Raw genomic sequence first — 20254 nt, 5'->3', positions numbered from 1 at the left:
AATATGAAAGTGTGGATCCACACTCTGATTGTCCCCTCTGTGTCCCAGCTCAAGATGACTGAACAGAGAACTGCTCAACAGAGAACTGTACAGAGCCTTCTGATGGCCTAATGGCTGATGGACTGTGTGCCGCAGGCAGCACACATGCCTGTGGAGATGAAGTGGTCTACTTGGTCACAGCTGAAGTTGAACTGGGCCTGAACTTTCAGGCCCGTCACTGCAGTATATGATGATGCTATTAGGCGGCGTTTCATCCACTGCAGAGTGCGGTGGAGGTGAACGATGAAGTGTGTGTGTGTGTGTGTGTGTGTGTGTGTGTGTGTGTGTGTGTGTGTGTTAACCCCTCTGTGTCCCCTACCCCAGCTGCAGAGTGCAGTGGGGGCGAAGGATGGTGTGTGTGTGTGTGTGTGTGTTAACCCCTCTGTGTCCCCTACCCCAGCTGCAGCGTGCGGTGGCGGTGAGGCGCGTGGTGCAGGAGGCTCTGGAGAGGAGCCCGCGGCTGCAGGCCGAGCCCTTGCCCAGGACCCGCCAGCTGGTGCAGTGGTGCCGTCACCGCGGCTACACGCCGCCCGACCCCGAGCCTCGCCGCACAGAGGAGGACTCCATCGAGGACATCCTCACCCAGATCGACAGCGAGCCAGGTGAGACAGCGTGTGTGTGTGTGTGAGGGAGAGAGAGAGAGCATGTGTGTGTGTATGACACACAGAGAAGGACTTAATAGAGGACATCGTCACCCAGATAGACCATGAGCCTGGTGAAAAGATAAAGGGGGAGTGTGGGTGGGCGGGCATGCGTGTGTGTGTCACATCCCCCTCAGGCTCACTCAGTTGGGGTTTCATCTGAAACTCGTTAGGTTTATGCCAACTGTCGTAATTAGCTCTTACTGATGGAGGAAGCAGCAACTGTGGGGGTTAACTGGTTTGATTAATGAGGGAGAGAGTGAGAGCGTATTCTTTTAGGGATATTTGTTTGTTGTATCTGAGTGTCTCCCTGTGTGTATGTGTGTGTGTGTGTGTGTGTGTGTGTTTGGGTGGGGTGGTGATTAGTCAGGGCGTTCTCTTGGGGATTGTCATTGGCTGTTCCACATAGCTCTCATCTGCAGGTATTTGTGTATGTGTGTGGGGCACTGGGAATGTGAGTGCTACTGTGTGTGTGTGTGTGTTAGAATGAGTGCATGAGGGAGTGAGATAGTGTGTTGGACGAGTGTTAGTGAGTCGGTTGTGTGTGTGTGTGTGTGTGTGTGTGTGTGTGTGTGTGTGTGTTTGGCAGATTGGTGCTCTTAAGTCTGACAGGGTGTGGTGTGTTTGTGTTTTTGTGGCTTCAATCTCTTCATAAATCTGAATGGCATTTGTGAAGGTCTGTGTACAAGTTGTTGTTTCTGTGTGTTGGTCTTAAAGGACAACTCCAGTCTTTTGGATGATAATAAGTATAAACTTTTGTTGGGGACCAAAACAACTTACCTAAAGCAAACCTAGATCCTAGATTGCTCTTAGACCCAGAGTTGATGCTTGAATAGCATAGTCTGTGCACATGTGTCTAAGGGCACATGTCTTTAACTGAAATTGTGTTCATGTGCGACATCACACGTGTGTGTGTGTGTGTGTGTGTGTGTGTGTGTGAAGTTGTGTTCATGTGCGACATCACGTGTGTGTGTTCTGTGCAGGTTCTTGCCCGCAGCAGCCTTGATTAGTGGTCTGTGTGTGTCAGTCTTTGAGTAGATTTGGCTACCATCACCATGATCTGTATGTGTGTGTTCATTCAGGTTAATGAATTCTGTGCCCGTTGTCGGCCAGGCCCTGTGAGAGGGGCCAGCCATGCTGAGCTCCCAGCCACACAAACACACACACACACACACACACACACACACACACACACACACACACACGATTGCCCCAAGACAGAGCTCCTCTGTTCAGCCCACTCCGCTACCACTCTCAGCCCTGTGCCAACACAGCTGGTCCTCAGCCTCTGCCCTGCCTCCACAACCTGCTCAGAGAGAGAGACTGCGTGCGTGTGTGTGTGTGTGTGTGAGTGTGTGTTGTGGTGTGAGTGAGTGATGGTAGCGATGAGCGATGCTGTAATTGTAATCAGTGATGAACACAATTCCTAAACACATGCAGGTCCCAAAGCCATGCGATTGTTTTTCAATATGGCTGACCTTTTGCGGCTGTTTCCAGGGGTCCACTCCTGCAGAGAGGTACTTCTCATTCAGTGCAGATAAAAAGGTTTAGGGAGTGAGGGCATTAGCATATTGCTGTGGTCGTGTTAAAAGACAGAGTTAAAACAGCAAGGAAAGCAAAATCACATGCCACCTGTTACCAAAAGTGATTTTGTTGAAGGGAGCTGGAAGACTCCACATTTCTAACATTGCATTGCAAAAATATAGACTTAATCAAAATCTGTGGTTTGGAACAGTAGGGGGAGACTTCTTGCTGAAGTGAAGAAGCTCCAGAATGGACTGTGTACTGGACTGAACTTTAAATGATGACTCTGGCCAGGCTTTGGGCAGATTTGTTCTTCTCTTTGTTGAGAAGCTGTGGGTTGACCTCTATTGTGCCTGTATCATGCTGAGCTATACTTTTTAGGTGCTATACCTGTTAGTTTGTGTGATTGTGTGTGAGAGGTGATAAAGGTAGCGCATGTGGGTGTGTGTGCCTGCGCGTGTGTGTGCGCGTGCATGTGTGTGTGCGCAGGTGACCTGCAGAACACCTCTGTCCTGTCAGCATGCCCATGCTGTTAGCCTTGCTCAGGAGTGTTAGTGCTGGATGAAATCCTCTTATTTTCCGTGCTGCTGAACGGCGGTTGAACTGCAGACCCGGCCACTGCCCAGCCCTCCTCCCCTCCCTCCCTCCAGCTGGCCACAGAGGGACAGCACAGGGAACACTTTAGCACTAATCCTTTTTTGCACTGTAATTCAGCTGGGTGTGCTTGGCTAAGAGTGTGTGTGTGTGTGTGTATTTATACCGATATATACTGTATGTGTCTGGGAGTGATGTGTGTGCCTGTTAATCACTTTTGCTATGTGGAGTTTTTAATGTTGTATGCCAGCACATTTATTTTTTAAGACAGTCTAATAAAGGAGTATTGAACTATTGTACTATTCAACTCTTCCTCACTCTCACTTTCCCTTTCTCTATGCTCTTATCCTCTCCCTGCTTTTAACTCTCTCTCCTCCCCCTCTCTCTATCCCCTCTTCTCTTTCCTTTTGTCTCTCTCTACCTCCCTCTTCTCCCTCTCTCTCTCTACCTCCCTCTTCACCCTCTCTCTACCTTCCTCTTCTCCTTCTCTCTCTACCTCCCTCTCCTCCCTCTCTCTCTACCTCCCGCTCCTCCCTCTCTCTCTCTACCTCCCTCTCCTCCCTCTCTCTCTCTACCTCCCTCTCCTCCCTTGTCTCCAGAGTGTCCGTCTACGCTGCTGGACGCTGAGGACCTGTGCCAGCGGGTGGAGCAGCTCCAGCGGCTGCTGAAGACCGAGCCCGAGGACGAGGACGACGGCGAGCTGCTGGACGTGCTCAGCCTGTCCCCGCCCGCCACCTCGTCGGCCTCGGACACCGCCGCCCGGCCCAAGCATGAGCCCCACGCTGGCCCGCAGGAGCCCAGCTTCCACCTGGGGCCCAGCCCCGCCCAGCAGTTCATCAGGGATGCCGCCCAACAGGTGGGAGTAGGAGGAGGCTGTGAGGGGACACGGGCGTTATAGGCGTTACAGTTCATGTAGACTCCATGGGCTGGTGACCTAATGGGCATATTCACTGAAGTTCTGTCTCAACCCATCAATCTATGCAAGAGAAACAGGCCCTTGTGTGTATGAACGGAACTTCATTCTGTTTTTTCCCCTCACAAACTCTTCATATATAGATTTACGTTTACTTCTTATTTTATATTGACTGTCTTATACACTTTTTGTCTAGATAGTACAGGGATGCCAGGGTAAAATTGGACAGGGGGCCAGATTTTTTTCAAGTAAGACTTCAGGGGGCTGGATTAAACTTTCGGACTGAAAATGGCAAACACATGGATAGGTAGGCTATTTGCAATTATTCATGAAGGCCTACACATCAAAAATAAATTTCATTGGCACCAAAATAGCCTCACAATGAGCCCTACAATTACAACCCCAAAACAGAAAAAGTTGGGACGTTGTGTAAAATGTGAATAAAAACAGAATGTAATAATCTGCAAATCTCTTAAACTCATATTTAGTTGCAAAAAGGACACAGGCAACATATCAAAGCAAATTTGACTATTTAATGAAAAATATATGTTAATTTTGAATTTGATACCAGCAACATGTTTAAAAAAAAGTTGGGACGGGGGTAACAAAATGCTGGAAAACTTGTGTAATGATACAAAAGGAAGAATGTTTCACAACTAATTAGGGTAACTGGCAACACGATTGGGTATGAAAAAGAGCATCCCAGAGAGGCAGGGTCTCTTAGAAGTAAAGATGTAGGGGTATTCATCACTCTGTGTAAACCTGTGTGCACAAATGATGAAACAATGTAATTTTAATGCTTTTTAACATGAAATTGTGACGTATTTAGGGAGTTCATCATCTACAGGACATAATATTATTAAAACATTCAGAGAATCCAGATAAATCTTTGCAAACAGGGGAAATAGCTGAAAAACAAATTGGATGGCTGTGGTCTTTTGGACCTCAGATGGCACTGGATCAACACCAGACCTGTTTCCAGACCTGACATTGTATGGCCCCAGGAAAACCTCTGATAACCATTGTCTATGTGCCCAGTTTGATACTCAATTCAAAAACTGCAGCCAAAATTGTAAAATTTAAAATTGTGTTGAGACATGATATATAAAAAAAAAACACCCTCTTATCTGGGCCTGAGCTTGTTTAAAATGGACTGAGGTAACATGAAAAAAGGTCCTGTGGTTAGACCAATCAAAGTTTGCCATTCTTTTTGGAAATAATGGACTCATCTGGGCTAAAGAGGAGAGGGCCTATCCAAGTATCCAACCTATCCAACTTGTTTTAGTGCTCAGTTCGAAACCCAACATCTCTGACGGTGTGGAGGAGCATTAAAGGAATTATCCAGAGTAAAATGCACTTTAAATCAATTTACGGATGATTGGGAGTACATACGTTGAGTTGACATCAAAATCATGTAATTCGGATGTGTTTTGAGAAAGTTCGATTTTACCGTTTTTAGTCAAAACTCGTTAGCCTGGAAGTGACCAGGGCATGTCATTTTGCAGTTACAAAACGCTATTTTTATACCTCTTCTACAGTTCCAAACAACATTACACTTACGTGGTAGTGAGTAGAGGGTCCCTAAAGCCGAACCAAAGTATCCCGAGGTCTTTATGTGGTCGGATAGAGAGTCCAGAATGAATTTCATCAAGCCAGTACCTTTCCAAAAATGTTGCTGCTGCAGCTGGCATCTTTAGGGAAAGTACGCTGCTGCAGCTGAGGCGAGGAATTTTTTCACCGAAAATTAAATAGAAATAAAATAAAAAATATATTCTCCCCTTATCACCCGCGGGCCGGATGTGACATACAGTCGGGCCGGGTCCGGCCCGCAGGCCGTAACCCTGGCATCACTGAGATAGTAGATACTAGTTATTTTCTTTAAACTGACTTTTTTATTATCATGCCCATCACTGTCCTGGCATAGGTTTACTGAAGAAGACTGACCCAAATTAAGCAGAGTTCATCCATTTGACTTGATGGTGGTGGTTGCAACTTCTTCGCTCTCTCTCTCTCTCTCTCTCTCTCTCTCTCTCTCTCTCCGTCTCTGTAGATTGGTGTGACCTTCCAGCCGGTGGAGGTGGAGAAGAGTGTGTTTGCTCCAGTGATTGAGGCCATGATCCTCAAGGTGAGTGGCCACCCTGAGGCCCTGCTCCTCCGGCCGCAGCGCCACTCTCTGAATGCCCTTCCTCCTTTACTTTTTACCTTTTGCTCTTTACTGCGTTTATCTGCTTTGGTTTAAATGCTGTGGGGAGGAGGAGCAACTGAAAATAGTCTGAAATAGTGTAAAAATAGTCTGAAGGGGGAAAAAGTCCTACTGCATCTCGACCTCAGGCCAATCCATTTTCCTCCTTGTCTGGTTTTAGGCCACAGAGCAGTTTGCCAGTGACATCTTAAGAGAAGCCCTGGGCAACGCCTACATGAAGGCCCCCCAGAACAGGTGAGATGCTCCCCTCTCTCCTGTTGTTTAGCCATCCATCATCGCGCCACCTCTCCTCTGTCACCTGCTGTTAAGGTTGGAAGCAGACGATGATGAAGGACTGTTTGCTGCTTTAAGTTGTCTCCACTTTCCCCGGGCCAGTTGTGTTTGTCCTTTGAGTCTGAGCCTGAGCCTGAGTCTGAGCCTGAGTCTGAGTGTGATCTATCATTCCCAATAGACAGGGGAGGACTCAAAGTGAGTTTGGAAGTGAGGCTTATGGAAAGATGTATATATAAATTGTTAGATATTCTTTGTGTGTGTGTATATGTATATGTGACAGCAGAGGAAGCGAAGTTGGAGACAGTGGTGTCAGACACTGGTGTCAGCCCTGTTGGGAGGAGAGGAGGCTTTTGCTGTCTGTGTGTGTGTGTGTGTGTGTGTGCTGACTCACTCACACACATATTCACGCATACAGCCCCTCCACTACAACCATCTATAAGACAATGCACTCATATACACACACAGACTCTGCCCACATCTATTTCACACACACACATAACCACGTATCCAAATGTGCATCACACAGAGCACTCCTTTCAAACACATAAACGCACACACACACACACACACACACACACGCACGTATGAACACGTGGCGGATGCCAGTCCCAAGCTCTGTAAGTAATGTGGTGAGGACTCTGTAGTGAGGAAGCACATTGTTGTCCTGAGCCTTCAGAAGCTGCAGAGGAAGGATTCTAATCCAGCCTTGGCTGCAGGGTCTCCTGCCTGCCTCAGTAAACACTTGTTATTGTTGTGTTGTCTTACTGATAAAAACAGGATTAGCTCAGAGAGAGAGAGAGAGAGAGGAGAGAAACCCAGCTGAGATGTGAGTCTCTCTAGCGAGCTCACTGTTTACCAGATGCCAGACCAAAACACACAGTAGTTGTCTCCTGGAGCTGTTTGCAGTGTGTGTGTGTGTGTGTGTGTGTGTGTGTGTGTGTGTGTGTGTGTGTGTTTAGAAGAAGACTTAGCCTTGCATAAGTTTTTGCTGGTTTCTTATCTCCACATTCAGACACTTCTAAAAACATGGCTACAGAGGTTAAGTTGTGGCGTTCCAACTGAATTAAGTCCTTTTAGGCAAGTCCCTCCACTCGGCGGCCATATTGAACGCTTTTTGGGCACTTATCGGGCATCTATTTCGGCAGAAATGTGCGTGCGCAAGGCTTCATGACACCAACCTTGCTTCAGCGGCGAGATCACAACACATGATTGGCACGATGTGTTCACAACACACCACATGATTGGCTCAATGTATTCACAGCACACCACATGATTGGCTCAATGTATTCACAGCACACCACATGATTGGCTCAATGTATTCACATGTCGACATTTTGCCACGGAAGGGTTGGGATATGTGTAGACAACTGCCATATTGGCGTTACAAACTAACCCCATGCATTTCTATGAAGCATTTTTTGAGTGCTGTGTCTCCTCATTAGAAAGTCTCTGATTAAGCTCAGTATGAACAGTACAATTTGAAATGAACTGAAACTGATTGAGTGTATTGACACTGCCTTCTTCTAACTCCACCCTATCCCACGTCCTGTCTAATCCAGAGCACCTCGCGAGGTGTCAGTCATGAACGTGCACCAGTCGGTTAGCAGCATTCCAGCCTATGACTTCCTGACCAACCGCTACATGGGCGTCCTGCTCAAGGAGAATGGCCACGCGGACTGAGGCCCGTCGCTGCCGGAAACGCCGCCACACACGCACAAGCCAGGCCAGCAGGCAAACCAACCACACGCGTCCTTCCGGAGCTCCAGAGAACAAGCAGAATCATCGCCATGGCACCTGAGCCTTGGACCCGCCCGTCGAGCATTAAACCAGTCTGGGGTTGGCTGTATTTAAGAGGGCAAACGACCACAGTGAACCCCAAGCAAATATTAGTTGTTACAAGAGAAGCTGTGTGTGTAGGGGGGGGGGGGTGTTTATTTACTGTGGGTGATCATTCTGAAGGCTTCACCAGGCAGTTTACTGCCATACTGTTATGTGTAATACTGATGTCAAGTCAAGACTTTGGGGGGGGGCTGTGACCATATACTGACGCTATAAAATGCATGTGGATATATAGGCAGAGTTGCTGGGCGTCAGTGGGCATTGATTGGACTATTCTATGAGTGTTTAACATTATCACACTCTCAACAAGGGAGTGTGAAGCACATGATCCTCTGTTTGTGTACGTGCGTGTGCGTGTGTGCTCGTGTGCGTGTGTGTGTGTGTGTGTGTGCGCGCGCGCATGTGTGTGTGTGTGCGTGTGCGTGCGCGCACATATGGCCTTAAATCTCCAGGTTGTGCGTGCGTGTGTGTGTGTGTGCGTGTGTGCGCGTGTATTCTAAGACTAGTGAAGTCACTCGGCCCTGTAAAAACCGCATCCAGGTGAAGTGCTTTTACCACTCGCATCCAATCACTAGCTCATCCAGCATGGCCTGGAGGTCGGGTCAGATGATCTTTACCAAACAGCTGCTTGAAGGGAACCTATGCTACAGCAGCACCTGCAGAGGACCTTCCTGGCATTCAGTCCAGAGCCTCAGCCCACGGATGGACAGATGGTTCAGTGCCTCTGGCCCAGAAGCAGGCCAGACGTGGGCCTGCCCAGTTTCTGCAGCACCCTGGAGTCTGTAGGAGATCCTCATCATCTGGGTCCCACAAACACAGATAACCTCAGTTGCGCAGGAAGGTTTGCATAAGAGTGTACTGTATATGCACATTATGAAACCTTATGATTATGTTGCCTGCAAGATAAGAGTATTGGATATGGAACATGTGTTATGTCCATGGCAGATTTTTATACCAGCATCAGAGGGTGGTGAATGAATTAAATTATTCTCAACACATACTAATGTTTTAGGTCTAATAATGGTTGTTATCCAGCATTGTTGGCATTGTCTGATAACTACGTAATATGTTTCTGAATGGCTTTAGTCGATGTCTTGAGCTTCTTTAAATGTACTTCAAAGATTGATATTAATTCCTCAAAAAGTGAATGTTAAAGCTTGTTTTTGAAATCAATCGAAGCGACCGATGCAGCCTTTTTGCAGCCGGTCTAGTTTTCATCTAAAATAATTTCTTGTGATTTCTTTTTTAACTCCTAAAGTTACCATAAGAAGGGAACCCTCTCCTGACATTCACCAACATGAATTATGCTGTTTGAGAGAATCATGTGTCTGCAGCTCCACCTCTCACAGGTGCATCATGGCATCAAATATTGATGACTGAGTGCTTGGGTGCAGAGCTGCCACGGCTGCAGTTTTGTGCAAATTTAGCTTCCTGTCCTGACAAGTCGAGTTGTGAGACCAGTGATGGAACACTGTCGCTGGTGTCTGGTACAGAAGGATGAAAAGAGAATTCTCACATTGCAGGTTGTTTTCTAACTTAAATCAGCCATCGTCTTTCTTTTTACAGTCTGGGCCTTTTTATGACATGACTCATGAATAGCTTTGTCGTCACTGACCAACCTGTAAGCCGGTTTGCAGTAGTCTTAATATATGTTGTGGGTGTAAACTGGCATAGCTCTGAAACAGATTAGAGGGCAGTTTTTAAGTGGACTCAGTTTCTGTTTGGCCTGGTTGGATCCATACGACCAGCAACATGGATGTGGTGTGTATGTCACTTACAGTAAGTGTATGTGTTTGCCTGTGCTATGTGGCATAAACATTTGGCTGTTGTCTCTGTCTGTTCTGCTGATTGCGTATGCCTTTGTATGAGAGCTGGTTTTGAAAGGGTCTGGATCTGTGAGTGTGTGTTTTGTGGGGGTGGGTTACACACATGCTTGTTGCATGTTCATGGTTAATGAGTGATGACCTGCCTGAAAGTTTGACCAAAATCGTCTGTAAGTATTGTAGAATATATCTCACCATTGTATTTTCACTTTCCAGTGTGCATCGAGAAGAAAAGATCATGAATATTCTTGTATTAAAATGGTTAACCCACCTCTCCAGTGTGTTGGTCAGCGGATCATTTTTCACCCTAAAGTCCTCATTGCTCCATCAGAGTGGGCCTAGCTGGTGCAGAGACTTGTTCTCTGTCGTGGGGCGCTAATGAGATATATGTAGCCTATTAGTACAATTAGTCCATTCTAAATCTGTTAGCATTTTTATTTTGGAATTACCCAACCCCCCCTCCCCTTTGCAACTATAACAGCTTCAACTCATCTGGGAAGGTTTTCCACAAGATTTTGGAGGGTCAGGGAATTTTTGCACATTCGTCCAGAAAAGCAATGTCCTTCCTAGTTAATCCTAAAGGAGTTTGGTAGTGAGTGAGCTTTTCCTTCTTGACAGGGAACTCAAACGCTACATAGCTGTGTTTCTAGCACTGTTCCACCTGGAGAGACGGTTCTCACCTAACCAGGACGGGAACGCTGTGTCGGTTCTGCCATCCACACCCCACAGTATGATGGAATGATGAGGGAGTGTGTGTATAACGGCAAAGGAATCAAACAGCTGTTTGATAGTCTAATTAGACTGTGTCATCAGAAGTCTGTAGTTTACTCTAGAGAGAGGAAGAGATGATTGATCTCATATTTAGTACTAGACACTAATCCTGATGGGGATTTATACGGAACAAGAGTGGCTTTCAAAGCTTGTCGCAACACATAATAGTCCCTTATTAAGAACAACTCAAAAAGCCCATTAAAGCAGACCTAAACCCTTTACAATTTAAAATTAATAAATAAAAAAAACAAGACTCATGTAAGAACCTAATGTTTTAATTTTAACATATTTAATATGATCTTTTCAACCTTTTTTTTATTCAACAACAAATTTACAAAATAAAATCTAACAACTGGTCCAACATGTCAGAAAAGAGTTTTGTGGTGGAATTAAAAAAATTAAATAAATATTCCCAAGCATCTTTTTGATGATTATACAAATCTTGCAGACAGCACAGCATAACATTGGGGGCATCAATATGTTTTTAAGCATACACATACAGACATCCCTTGAGAATCAAATGGAGAATATGTCCAAAACAAAGAAAAGTTAAGCAAAAGTCATTCCATCTTAACAAGCACACAAACACTCACAATAGCTTACTGAGCAGCCATGTTGTTCATCAGTATTCTAACACTGCAGAGATGCTTTGTCAAACTATATTCGCAACATGCATATTTGATTTCCCCCAGGACTGGGACCATAAAAGCAAGGGATTGATGGGAGGGATTTATTTTGTGTCGTGTGTCTCTCATCTCTAAATGTGTGTGTGTGTGTGTATGTGTGTTTTGATGACTGCTCTCCCACACTTATTCTCCCTCACTGTCTTTATCACACACATGCCATGTTTCCCCCTTGCACTTTCCAACCCCAACACCGCCCACCCACCCACCTTCCTCCTTTGCATAGATTTCCCATTGTGTGGAACTGATGGAGTGAATTCCTCTCACCTCCGACCTCTAAAGCCCCCCCTCATGGTCCTGATCCACACACACACACCTGACTGGCACTCTAAAGCCCCCCCTCATGGTCCTGATCCACACACACACACCTGACTGGCACTCTAAAGCCCACAAACGTCACATGTACAGTATTCATCTGTGCCAGCCTCATTATAATGCCTTTTGTGAAGGAGCAGAAAATCAGGTGTATTCATCAAATCAAGTCTACTTTATGATGCCTTTTTTTTTCGCAAATTAACAAAATCATTGTGCCACGGTCCTCTGGTGGGTCCAGTTAGGTAGTTGGAGAGCAGGAGAGACATCGGGGACGTGTGGAGCAGCAGGAGGGCAGCCTCTTTGTGTGTGTGGGGCCAGGTGGTGGATGGGGGTTGTGATTGCGGGTGTGGATGGGGGTGTGGATGTGGCGGGTGTGTCTGGAGCACACCATTAGATGTTGAAGATGCGGGATCCACTCTGGAACACGGCAGAGGGGTTGGGGGAGAGCTTGGTCCGCACCAGCTGGTCCTGGAAAACAATAAGAGACAATTAATGGGAGCTATATAACAACTCAGTCTCTCTATTTCTCTCTCTCTCTCTTGCTCTCTCTTTCAGTCTCTTATGCTCTTGTGCTCTGACTCACTCATTCTCATCATCTCTCCCTCATCTTCTCTCTAGCACTCCTTTTCTTGTTATTCTCTCTCCCTTTCTTGTTATTCTCTCTCTCTTGCTTTTCCAGTAAACAGCTGATAAGTCACAGGAGAAATATGGGATTTAATTTACAGGAAGTGGCCTGTTTGCAAATAGTGACTGCTGCTTTAGAGAAATGATTTCAGACAAGTGTGTGTATGTATTTGTGTGTGTGTGTGTGTGTGTCTCAGCAGGTCTGCCTATCTGTGGAATTGCTTTACCGCTGAAAAACACTGCAAGTCGTGGCATTGCATCACACTTGAGGAAAATGGAAAATCATCCATCATTTAGTTGCTTACCCCACTCTCTGTTTAAGCACTCCTCTACTCACTTTGCTTCACCTCTCCATCTCTGTCTCATACACACACACACACTCGCTCTCCATCTCTGTCTCAGACACATACACACACACACACATACACACACACTCTCTCCACCTCTTACATATACACACACACACAGTCTCTAAATCTCTTTCTCCATGTCTCTCTCTCTCTCACACACACACACACACTCATGCCATCTCTCCCCTCCCAGACCCACTGTGCTGGCACGGTGTGTGTGTGTGAGCTCATGGCTATCGTGGGAAAGGGGAATGCTTCCAAGTGAGAGGAGGAGGAGCGGGCCTCTTGATTTGCTGTCCTCCACGCCTGGCCTCTCTAACAACCACCCACACCCCCCACACCCCTGAGCTCACACAGCACACAGCTCTGGGCCTCTGGCCACTCAGCCAGCCCCACCACAACAGGGCAAGAGGAAGGCAGCACTGCAGGCAGACAATAGAGACATCGCTCACCTCTCTCTCTCTCTCTCTCTCTCTTACACACACACACATACACGGATGGCACCAGAGTCAGACAATTCAACCATAACTCACTCACATTCACACTCACACACACACACACACACACACACACACACATACCAGGACTATACAGCCATCCTTCATTCACACACCCTAGTTTGATGATGAGTCAAAAGGTTGTCTCAGAGTAAGGACACACAAACATAAGAGCATGCAGACATAAGTGTCCAAGTTTTTCCGATCATATTCATATGCTAATTTCACATAATTTTGCATGTGGGGGTGGATGTGTTTGTCTTTGACCACTGGCTAAACTCAACTAAAGTGGATCTTAATGGTGAGTAGATAATGCTTTACAGCACTATCAAGCCCACATTGAAGTTTGGAATCTCTTCTTTTCAATTCTTTCAATTCTTCTGAACCCAACCCCACCCCCCCCCCCCCCACCCCGCACCACCCTGCATGTATAGAGCTCACCCTCATCACACAGTTCACCCCCTGCTCTAGTAGAGCATCCCTGATCAGCACAGGGCCCCGTGATCCAAAACCGAAGTGCTGCTGCCGAGCGAGCGCGTCCCTGCACTGAATATGGATGAGGAGAGGAGCAGCCAGCATTCTCTCATTCCACGGCCTGAGCTCCTGCTGCAAATAGCCACCCCCGAGCACAGAAAGCAAGCCCCCTACTGCTCTTCGCACCACAGACCCCCAAGTCAAGACGTCATGGATCACTCTGATGTTGACATTTCATCTGCTCATTGACAGTCTGCACTCCAGCCTCTATGGCTAACCGCTAACTGCTAACTGTGACACTGGTGCACCGCTGTGTTACCGCTCACACTAGATTAATGGGAGGGAGGGAGGGATTAGGGCACCAATATTTCACGCAATTTATGAACGCTAATAAAGCCTGGATTCATTTGACAGAGGTTTGATTAATTCATGACAGAGGCTGTTGAATAATGCTGCATAATTCACATGCCTATGCAAATACTATCACTGTCTCAAATAATACCACTGAAATGTGGTATCATTTGTAGTGCAGGCATTTTTCTCTGTGCTCAGAGCTCCATCAGGGAGTATTGATAATGACTCAGCCAGAGTGCAAGAGTCTGGATTATTTAATATTGATCTGGAATGTTTTGTGTAATGTTCACAGATCAGCTCTCTATTGATCACAACTGAGAGCTGCCAGCATTTTGCCTGTCTCACAATAAAGTGTGAGCCCTCTATCTCTTTGTACTCAGGTACAGTGTATTGCCTAAACCCCTTCAGTTTCATCTTGGATCTTCTTTTTCATCTTCCTCTTAATAATAATCATCATCATCATCATCATCATCATCATCAACAACAACATCATTATAATAAGTCAAGTCCTCAGAGCAGCCCTGCCTGTCCAGCTGACACTCGTGGGAGTGGGAGGGTGGGGTGAGAGAGGGAGGTGCCTGCCCGCCTGTCACTAAATCCTCAGAGAGGACGGCCAACGCCATTTCACAGGGCTCCCGCACGCAGTGACCACCACAGCTGGCTGACCATGCGGAATGGCACAGAGCAGAATTTAGATACTTACAGGCTGCAATGCAGCACATGGGCATCAATGCAGTCAACATACATTACATACACACATGCATTGCACATGTTGCCAAATGTTGGCCGATGTGTGTATGTGTATGAGTGTACAATGTGCAGAGAGCCCTCAGCTATGTTGAATTGAAGAAAATGGCAGAAGAAAGTTTCAGCTCTAGAGCCATGCTGAAACTTTTTTGTGTTTCTGAGGCCCGTTCACAAGAAATACAGCTCATCAGGCGCATCCAGTTAACGCATCTCGTATACAAAAAAAGGGAAAAAAAACTGGTGTGAACTACTTTTTCATGCCATCTCTCACAGCTTAAATATTACACATGCCCACCAGACAAATATCTCACTGTTTTAGTGCCAGTCTCCGCTCAAGGTCTCTGTAATCTGATGTGCAAGAACTGAACTCCTATTAAAGGCTTGGATGCCAGCCGTGGAAATCAGAGGTGAGAGAGTGTGCCAGAGCGAAACTCCTGGGCACAGATGGGGCATCTTCTCCTGCCCCTTCAAGCAGATGGCCCCTCTGTGGGATTCACAGGGCACTGACCTACCTACAGGGCATCTTCCCCTGCCAAAGAGGTGCTTCTCGAGCAGGGCCCATAATCTAGTCAAGCAACATAGGGCAGCATACATTGTAACCCTAGTGTCATAGTGCACAACACTAATCTCTGCACACATTACATATACATAACATGGCATAACCTCTTTTAATAGGCAAAACGGCTCCTTTAAATTGAAACGTATGGGTTGCTAACATTATTATGATCCCAACCCCAAATCCTAACTCCAATACATAAAAATAATCAAAGCTATTAGTACATTTTTGTAGGCAAACATAGGTCATTCATTCAGATCTGTAATCCTCTTTTCCTCATTTCTATCCTATTCAATTTTGGATTTGGATTCAGATAATAATTCCTCTTGAATCTGTACATCAAGCTTTTTTATGCATTCAACTTGACATCATTGAACACATTAATGCAGAATTTAAAGCACAAGGATTAGATGAGCAAGTCCTGATTAAAATGAAGAGCAGGACGAGATACCTTACTCTAACTGTAAACTGTAAACATATTCTAACTGTACCTTAAACACATCATAACTGTGATTTACTGTCCCTTAAATGCATTCTAACTGTGTTTTAAACACATTGCTCTTCCTTACTGTGTCTTAAACAGTAACTGCGTTTTACTGTGCCTTAAACACATTCTAACTGTGCTTTACACATTACTGTTCCTTGTGCCTTTAAACACATTGTAACGGTTCCTTACTGTGCCTTACACACATTCTAACGGTGTCTTAAACACATACAGTAAGAGCATGCAGACATAAGTGTCCAAGTTTTTCCAATCATATTCAGATAGGCTAATTCCACATAGTTTTGCATGAAGAGGGGTTTGTCTTTGACCACTGGCTAAACTCAACTAAAGTGGATCTTAATGGTGAGTAGACAATGGTTTTTAAACACAACTATGCCGCCAACCCATTCCTTATGGCCTTGGCGCTCTCACTCAGAACACAACAACTCCTTCCTGATCTCTCATCTGCAACCTCAAAGCTGCATTGACAACACATGCCTCCATAATGTGGTTCAGTCACAGTCATGTGTGCCCTCTGGGACCACCACACATGCATATACACGTCGAGCCATCAGAACATGTCCCAAGTGTCAAGAGGAGTTTACGTGGCAGATCAGAGAACAAGTATGCATAATGTGTATACATATTTAATGTGTCGCCCTGAACCAGTACACTGGCATACATGAAACAATCTGCAGCTGTTTATAGTGAGACCTTAATCCTAATCAAGTTCCATGTTTCAGTCTCCGGCACTCATTTACATTCATGGAAGCATGTGGAAGGTAATGGGAATCTTCTCGTCCGTGTCTCTCTTTCATTAGAGAGTCAATGCAGCGTTAAGGCACTCAAAACAGGAATTCCATATCGCCTCAAACCATCAAGAGTTGGCAGGAAGATGATTGAAAGGATACCGTGCAGAACCTTCACAGCATCTTTGGAAAGATGGACACTCAGAAAAGAGGAGAGAGGAGGAGAATTGGAGAGAGAAAGAAAAAAGCAACAGATACAATTTGTTGCCTTGTTCTTCTCTGCTCCAAACCTCTGCTATCTGCATATACATTTGGGGGGTAGACTACCCTCATTCATCTCATCAATATGACTCATTTAAACTACAATGATAAAGCCGTATATGGTTGGGACAAGATATGAGCAGAGAGGAAGGGGAGGAGAAGAGGAAGGAACAGGATGACCTCCTCTCTCTCTAGGCCACTCATACCTCCACCCGGCTGGCTGTCGGACTGTGGATCTCGGACTTCTCGGGCAGGCCAATGCCGCTGCTGGGCTGGGCTCCTGGATGCTCCAGCTTGGGGCTGTCTGTCTGCCGCTGGACCTCCCCCCCGCTGAAAGCAGCCTGGTAGCTGGTGGCATGATGCGGCTCGGGCCCATCCGAGCCCGGGCTCAGGCACGTCGGCCTCCTCTGGGCCGGCCTGGACGGCCGTGCGCCGGTCCAAGGGCGGTACTCCTGCCTGTTGGTAAGCAAATCAAAGCATGAAAAATCAAACTTCCGTTCAATCAAACTTGGTTATTTGCACCGACCTACTCAAAAACAGCTTTAATGAAAGAGCCAAGCGCAGTTTTGCACAGTGGTGCATAGTAGGTACAGTAATCCACAAGTGGTGTTTAGAATGCTCAATAGTACACCATGGTGTTTACTATATGCACATAGAGCAGAGAGGTGCTTAGAATGGACTTAAGTGACTTGTATTAGAATGACATTGTTATACAGGGGGACTTGGTTCTGAATTTTATTGAGTTGCACTACAGATTCAACAGGTACCTGTCACAGCAACAAAGCTTTTCTTCTCTGTTGTTACTAACTTGACAGGATTTTTAAACAAGGATTCAAAGACATCTTAACCAGTGACACAAAAATGTGTCAGGAAAGAAAATCACATCAAAGGCAGATTTCTGTCCCTGAAAGTCCCTGAAAGCCGGCTTAGGAGGAAGAATTATTTTGCACCTGCGACTACACAAGTAAGGACATATAATGTGTGGGATATTGCCTCAATGCAGCTTATATTCATAAGTATCTGTCAGGGGGTGATCAAGGTCAACCTTATAGCCTAGCTGAAATTGTACGACCCCGAAAATGCTCTCTCCACACACACATGCACTGCTTCATCTAAAACTCCAGCACCTTGGCTAGAAACAAACACCCTCGCACATTTTCTCTTGAACACTATAATCACACTAGAATAACTGTTATATTTCGCATACAATTATCTTACTTTTATAATGAGATCCGGGAGCTCTGCTGCCCTAGAAAATGTTTCAATTAACAGAGAGAGGGAGGAAGAAATGGAAACGTCTCTCTCTTTAGTCTAGCAGGGTGGCGTGTAAAGAGCAATAATCGGACATCAACCAGACAGAATAATGGCGTGCGTCGGGACCGAGCCGGGCCCGGTGAGCTTCCGTTAACGATAAAATTATATCAGGTTTGATGGGAGTTAGAGGATTGTTTTATACACGTGTGTGTGTTTGTGTGTGTGTGTGATTCAGGCCTTAGGGAATGTCAGCGCTTTATGATGCGTTTCCAATACATTTCAGTCCATCACTAGATCAATTATTCAACATTATTCGCATTAATGCAGTTCCAGTTCGCTCCTTTAACGACCTCTTTAAAAATGGCACTGGTGCTTATGTGAGAACATGGAGTCCTGTGTTTCATGACTACTTAACAGCAGTATGATGTTACAGAATAAGCTCTATAACTCAAGCTCTTCTTATTTTTCGTGATTGCATCCCAAATATAAACTCTTGCCAGGACTATGGATTGGGGTATTATAGTTTATAAACAAAGCGCATATTATAGCCAAGTAGGATTGTAAAAGAAACTACCGCTGCCCACACTATCACTATACGTGTGTAAAAACGCTGCGCTGTTTATGTAACTCCTGCAGATACACTTATACGCTTCCTTTAAGCACATCGCATCTGTCTCACCCACTTCAGCATCCACGGGCAACAACTTGCAACAGTTTTGCAATCACCACACCGTGTATAAAGGGGGCTGAATGGACAGCATCCAAATCCATACCTGTACGAGCTTGTCTTAGTAGTTCCCACGGTCGGTTCGCCCCATTTCTGCCGGTTCCGCTCCTCTCTCTCCACTCTTGGGTGATTTGTGTGGGAGTGATTGTTAATGGGGCTCTCCTTAAGAGTGCCCCCCTTACTCCCGTTGCTAATCCAAGGGAAATTATCCTTTTTCGGAATGGGCCAGGGTTTGTAGTCCTGCTTGTACTGAGTGACACTTGGAAAAGGTATACAAGGAGGTTGGTAATCCTCTCGGGGTTTGAAGCTCGGTTCTGTGCGTCCACGACATGATCTCCGGTTCCCACCGCCATCCGGTACCGTGGGCGAATCTCTGTGATCCGGTGTCACATAGTCGTTTCTGGGAGCCCTGTCAGTCAGTACTTGTTTAGTTACAGACCGAACCTCTTGGTCTGCGATGTCAGAATAGTTCTGAATCGTTAACGGAACGGAGAGATCAGATTTATCAAACTGGTTCCAGAACCGAGCCAAACAGCACACTCTACTGATGCACGGCCAAGCCATGGAGATGTAGTCCAGACAGAAAAAATGGGCAACGAAAAAAAGAAAAAAAGAAAGAAAATAAGAAAATGTGAGAAGTGGTTACATTCAGATTTCTCCACATACATCCATTCCTAGAAAATTGCTGCGGTGCGTGCTATCTCCATGTAACTACGCTTGAATGCCAGGCAGAGCACAGCCGCCCGTGCTGTGTCGGGACACCGTCATTACACATTCCACTCACGTGGTCCAAAAGCTTTCTAGTTGATGCAGACATATCTAAAGAAAATTGTTCATCAGGTGACTTTCGAAAGAAATATTGTCAGTTACCATTGTCATCAGATCCAGTTTGGTGTCTTATCGTCCTATTCCAAGCCAGACCAATCTTTTGGAGGGGGAGTAGACTATCACCACCGGACGCATCTCATTAATATGATTAATTATAACTATCATGAAACCATATATGGTTAACAAAAGTCTGTATTGCTTGTAAAATGTAAATAGATAGCTGACCTTTCTCTAACCACGTGGACTCTCCACTGATGCCCCTATTATCCCTGTTGATAAGTTTCCCCTTAAATGTTTGATTAAAAATCCCCAAAATAAGTCCACATTCAGAGGCTTAAGGACTGGCTTTCATCAAATTGAAGTTTTTTTTACACCACCATTTCGACAATAAAGCAATCTGAAAATAAAACAAACTGCCAGATAGTCCACTTTTCCCATCAAAGCTGCCAAGAGAATGTGAATACTCAACACTGAACTCCAACACAATAGAAATAGCAAAATCTCCACATATCAAACATTTTTCAAGATGTCTGACATATGGATAATGTAAGACATGTTTACTTTCTGCACAACCCTGTGCGTTTTTTTTCTTCTTCTTTCTGTTCCTCACGTCTGGTCCACAGCACTTATCCAATTATTCACATAGGATTACCGCCCATTATAGGCCTCAAATTTCATAAATAATATTTACACAAACCACAAATGGATCAGCTTAGGCTGCTAAATCACTT

General features: G+C 45.6%; 2 protein-coding genes across 4 annotated transcripts in view; one reads left to right on the top strand and one right to left on the bottom strand.

Annotated features, from left to right (window-relative positions):
* yeats2 (YEATS domain containing 2) overlaps nt 1-10127 on the top strand; it is a 50980-nt gene extending 40853 nt beyond the window's left edge. For all 3 annotated transcript variants that reach the window (XM_042088938.1, XM_042088949.1, XM_042088928.1), the window contains 5 exons: nt 440-641; nt 3398-3654; nt 5762-5836; nt 6075-6148; nt 7747-10127. In XM_042088938.1, the coding sequence (XP_041944872.1) occupies nt 440-641; nt 3398-3654; nt 5762-5836; nt 6075-6148; nt 7747-7867 (729 nt within the window). In that variant the 3' untranslated portion in view covers nt 7868-10127. The remainder of the gene's footprint in view (nt 1-439; nt 642-3397; nt 3655-5761; nt 5837-6074; nt 6149-7746) is intronic.
* Nucleotides 10128-10925: 798 nt separating this feature from the next.
* On the bottom strand, nt 10926-19461 carry map6d1 (MAP6 domain containing 1). The gene is made up of 3 exons (XM_042088991.1): nt 18742-19461; nt 16921-17170; nt 10926-12086 (listed from the first exon to the last, which is right to left on the bottom strand). The coding sequence occupies exons 1-3, from the start codon at nt 19257-19259 to the stop codon at nt 12009-12011; spliced, it is 846 nt and encodes a 281-aa protein (XP_041944925.1). The 5' UTR covers nt 19260-19461; the 3' UTR covers nt 10926-12008.
* Nucleotides 19462-20254: the final 793 nt, after the last annotated feature.

This window comes from Alosa sapidissima, chromosome 1 (genome assembly GCF_018492685.1).
Source record: "Alosa sapidissima isolate fAloSap1 chromosome 1, fAloSap1.pri, whole genome shotgun sequence".
Taxonomy (NCBI): Eukaryota; Metazoa; Chordata; class Actinopteri; order Clupeiformes; family Clupeidae; genus Alosa; species Alosa sapidissima.
The sequence above is the reverse complement of the archived record's forward strand: the minus strand, read 5'-3'. Positions and strand labels throughout refer to the sequence as shown.

Bases quoted from the DNA above. Each gene is read 5' to 3' on its own strand.
- map6d1 (XM_042088991.1), bottom strand. From the start codon at position 19,259: ATGGCTTGGCCGTGCATCAGTAGAGTGTGCTGTTTGGCTCGGTTCTGG. The intron at 17,171-18,741 runs GTATGGATTTGG...GCTTACCAACAG, and splicing joins ACTAAGACAAGCTCGTACAG to GCAGGAGTACCGCCCTTGGA. The intron at 12,087-16,920 runs GTATGAGTGGCC...ATTGTTTTCCAG, and splicing joins CGACAGCCAGCCGGGTGGAG to GACCAGCTGGTGCGGACCAA.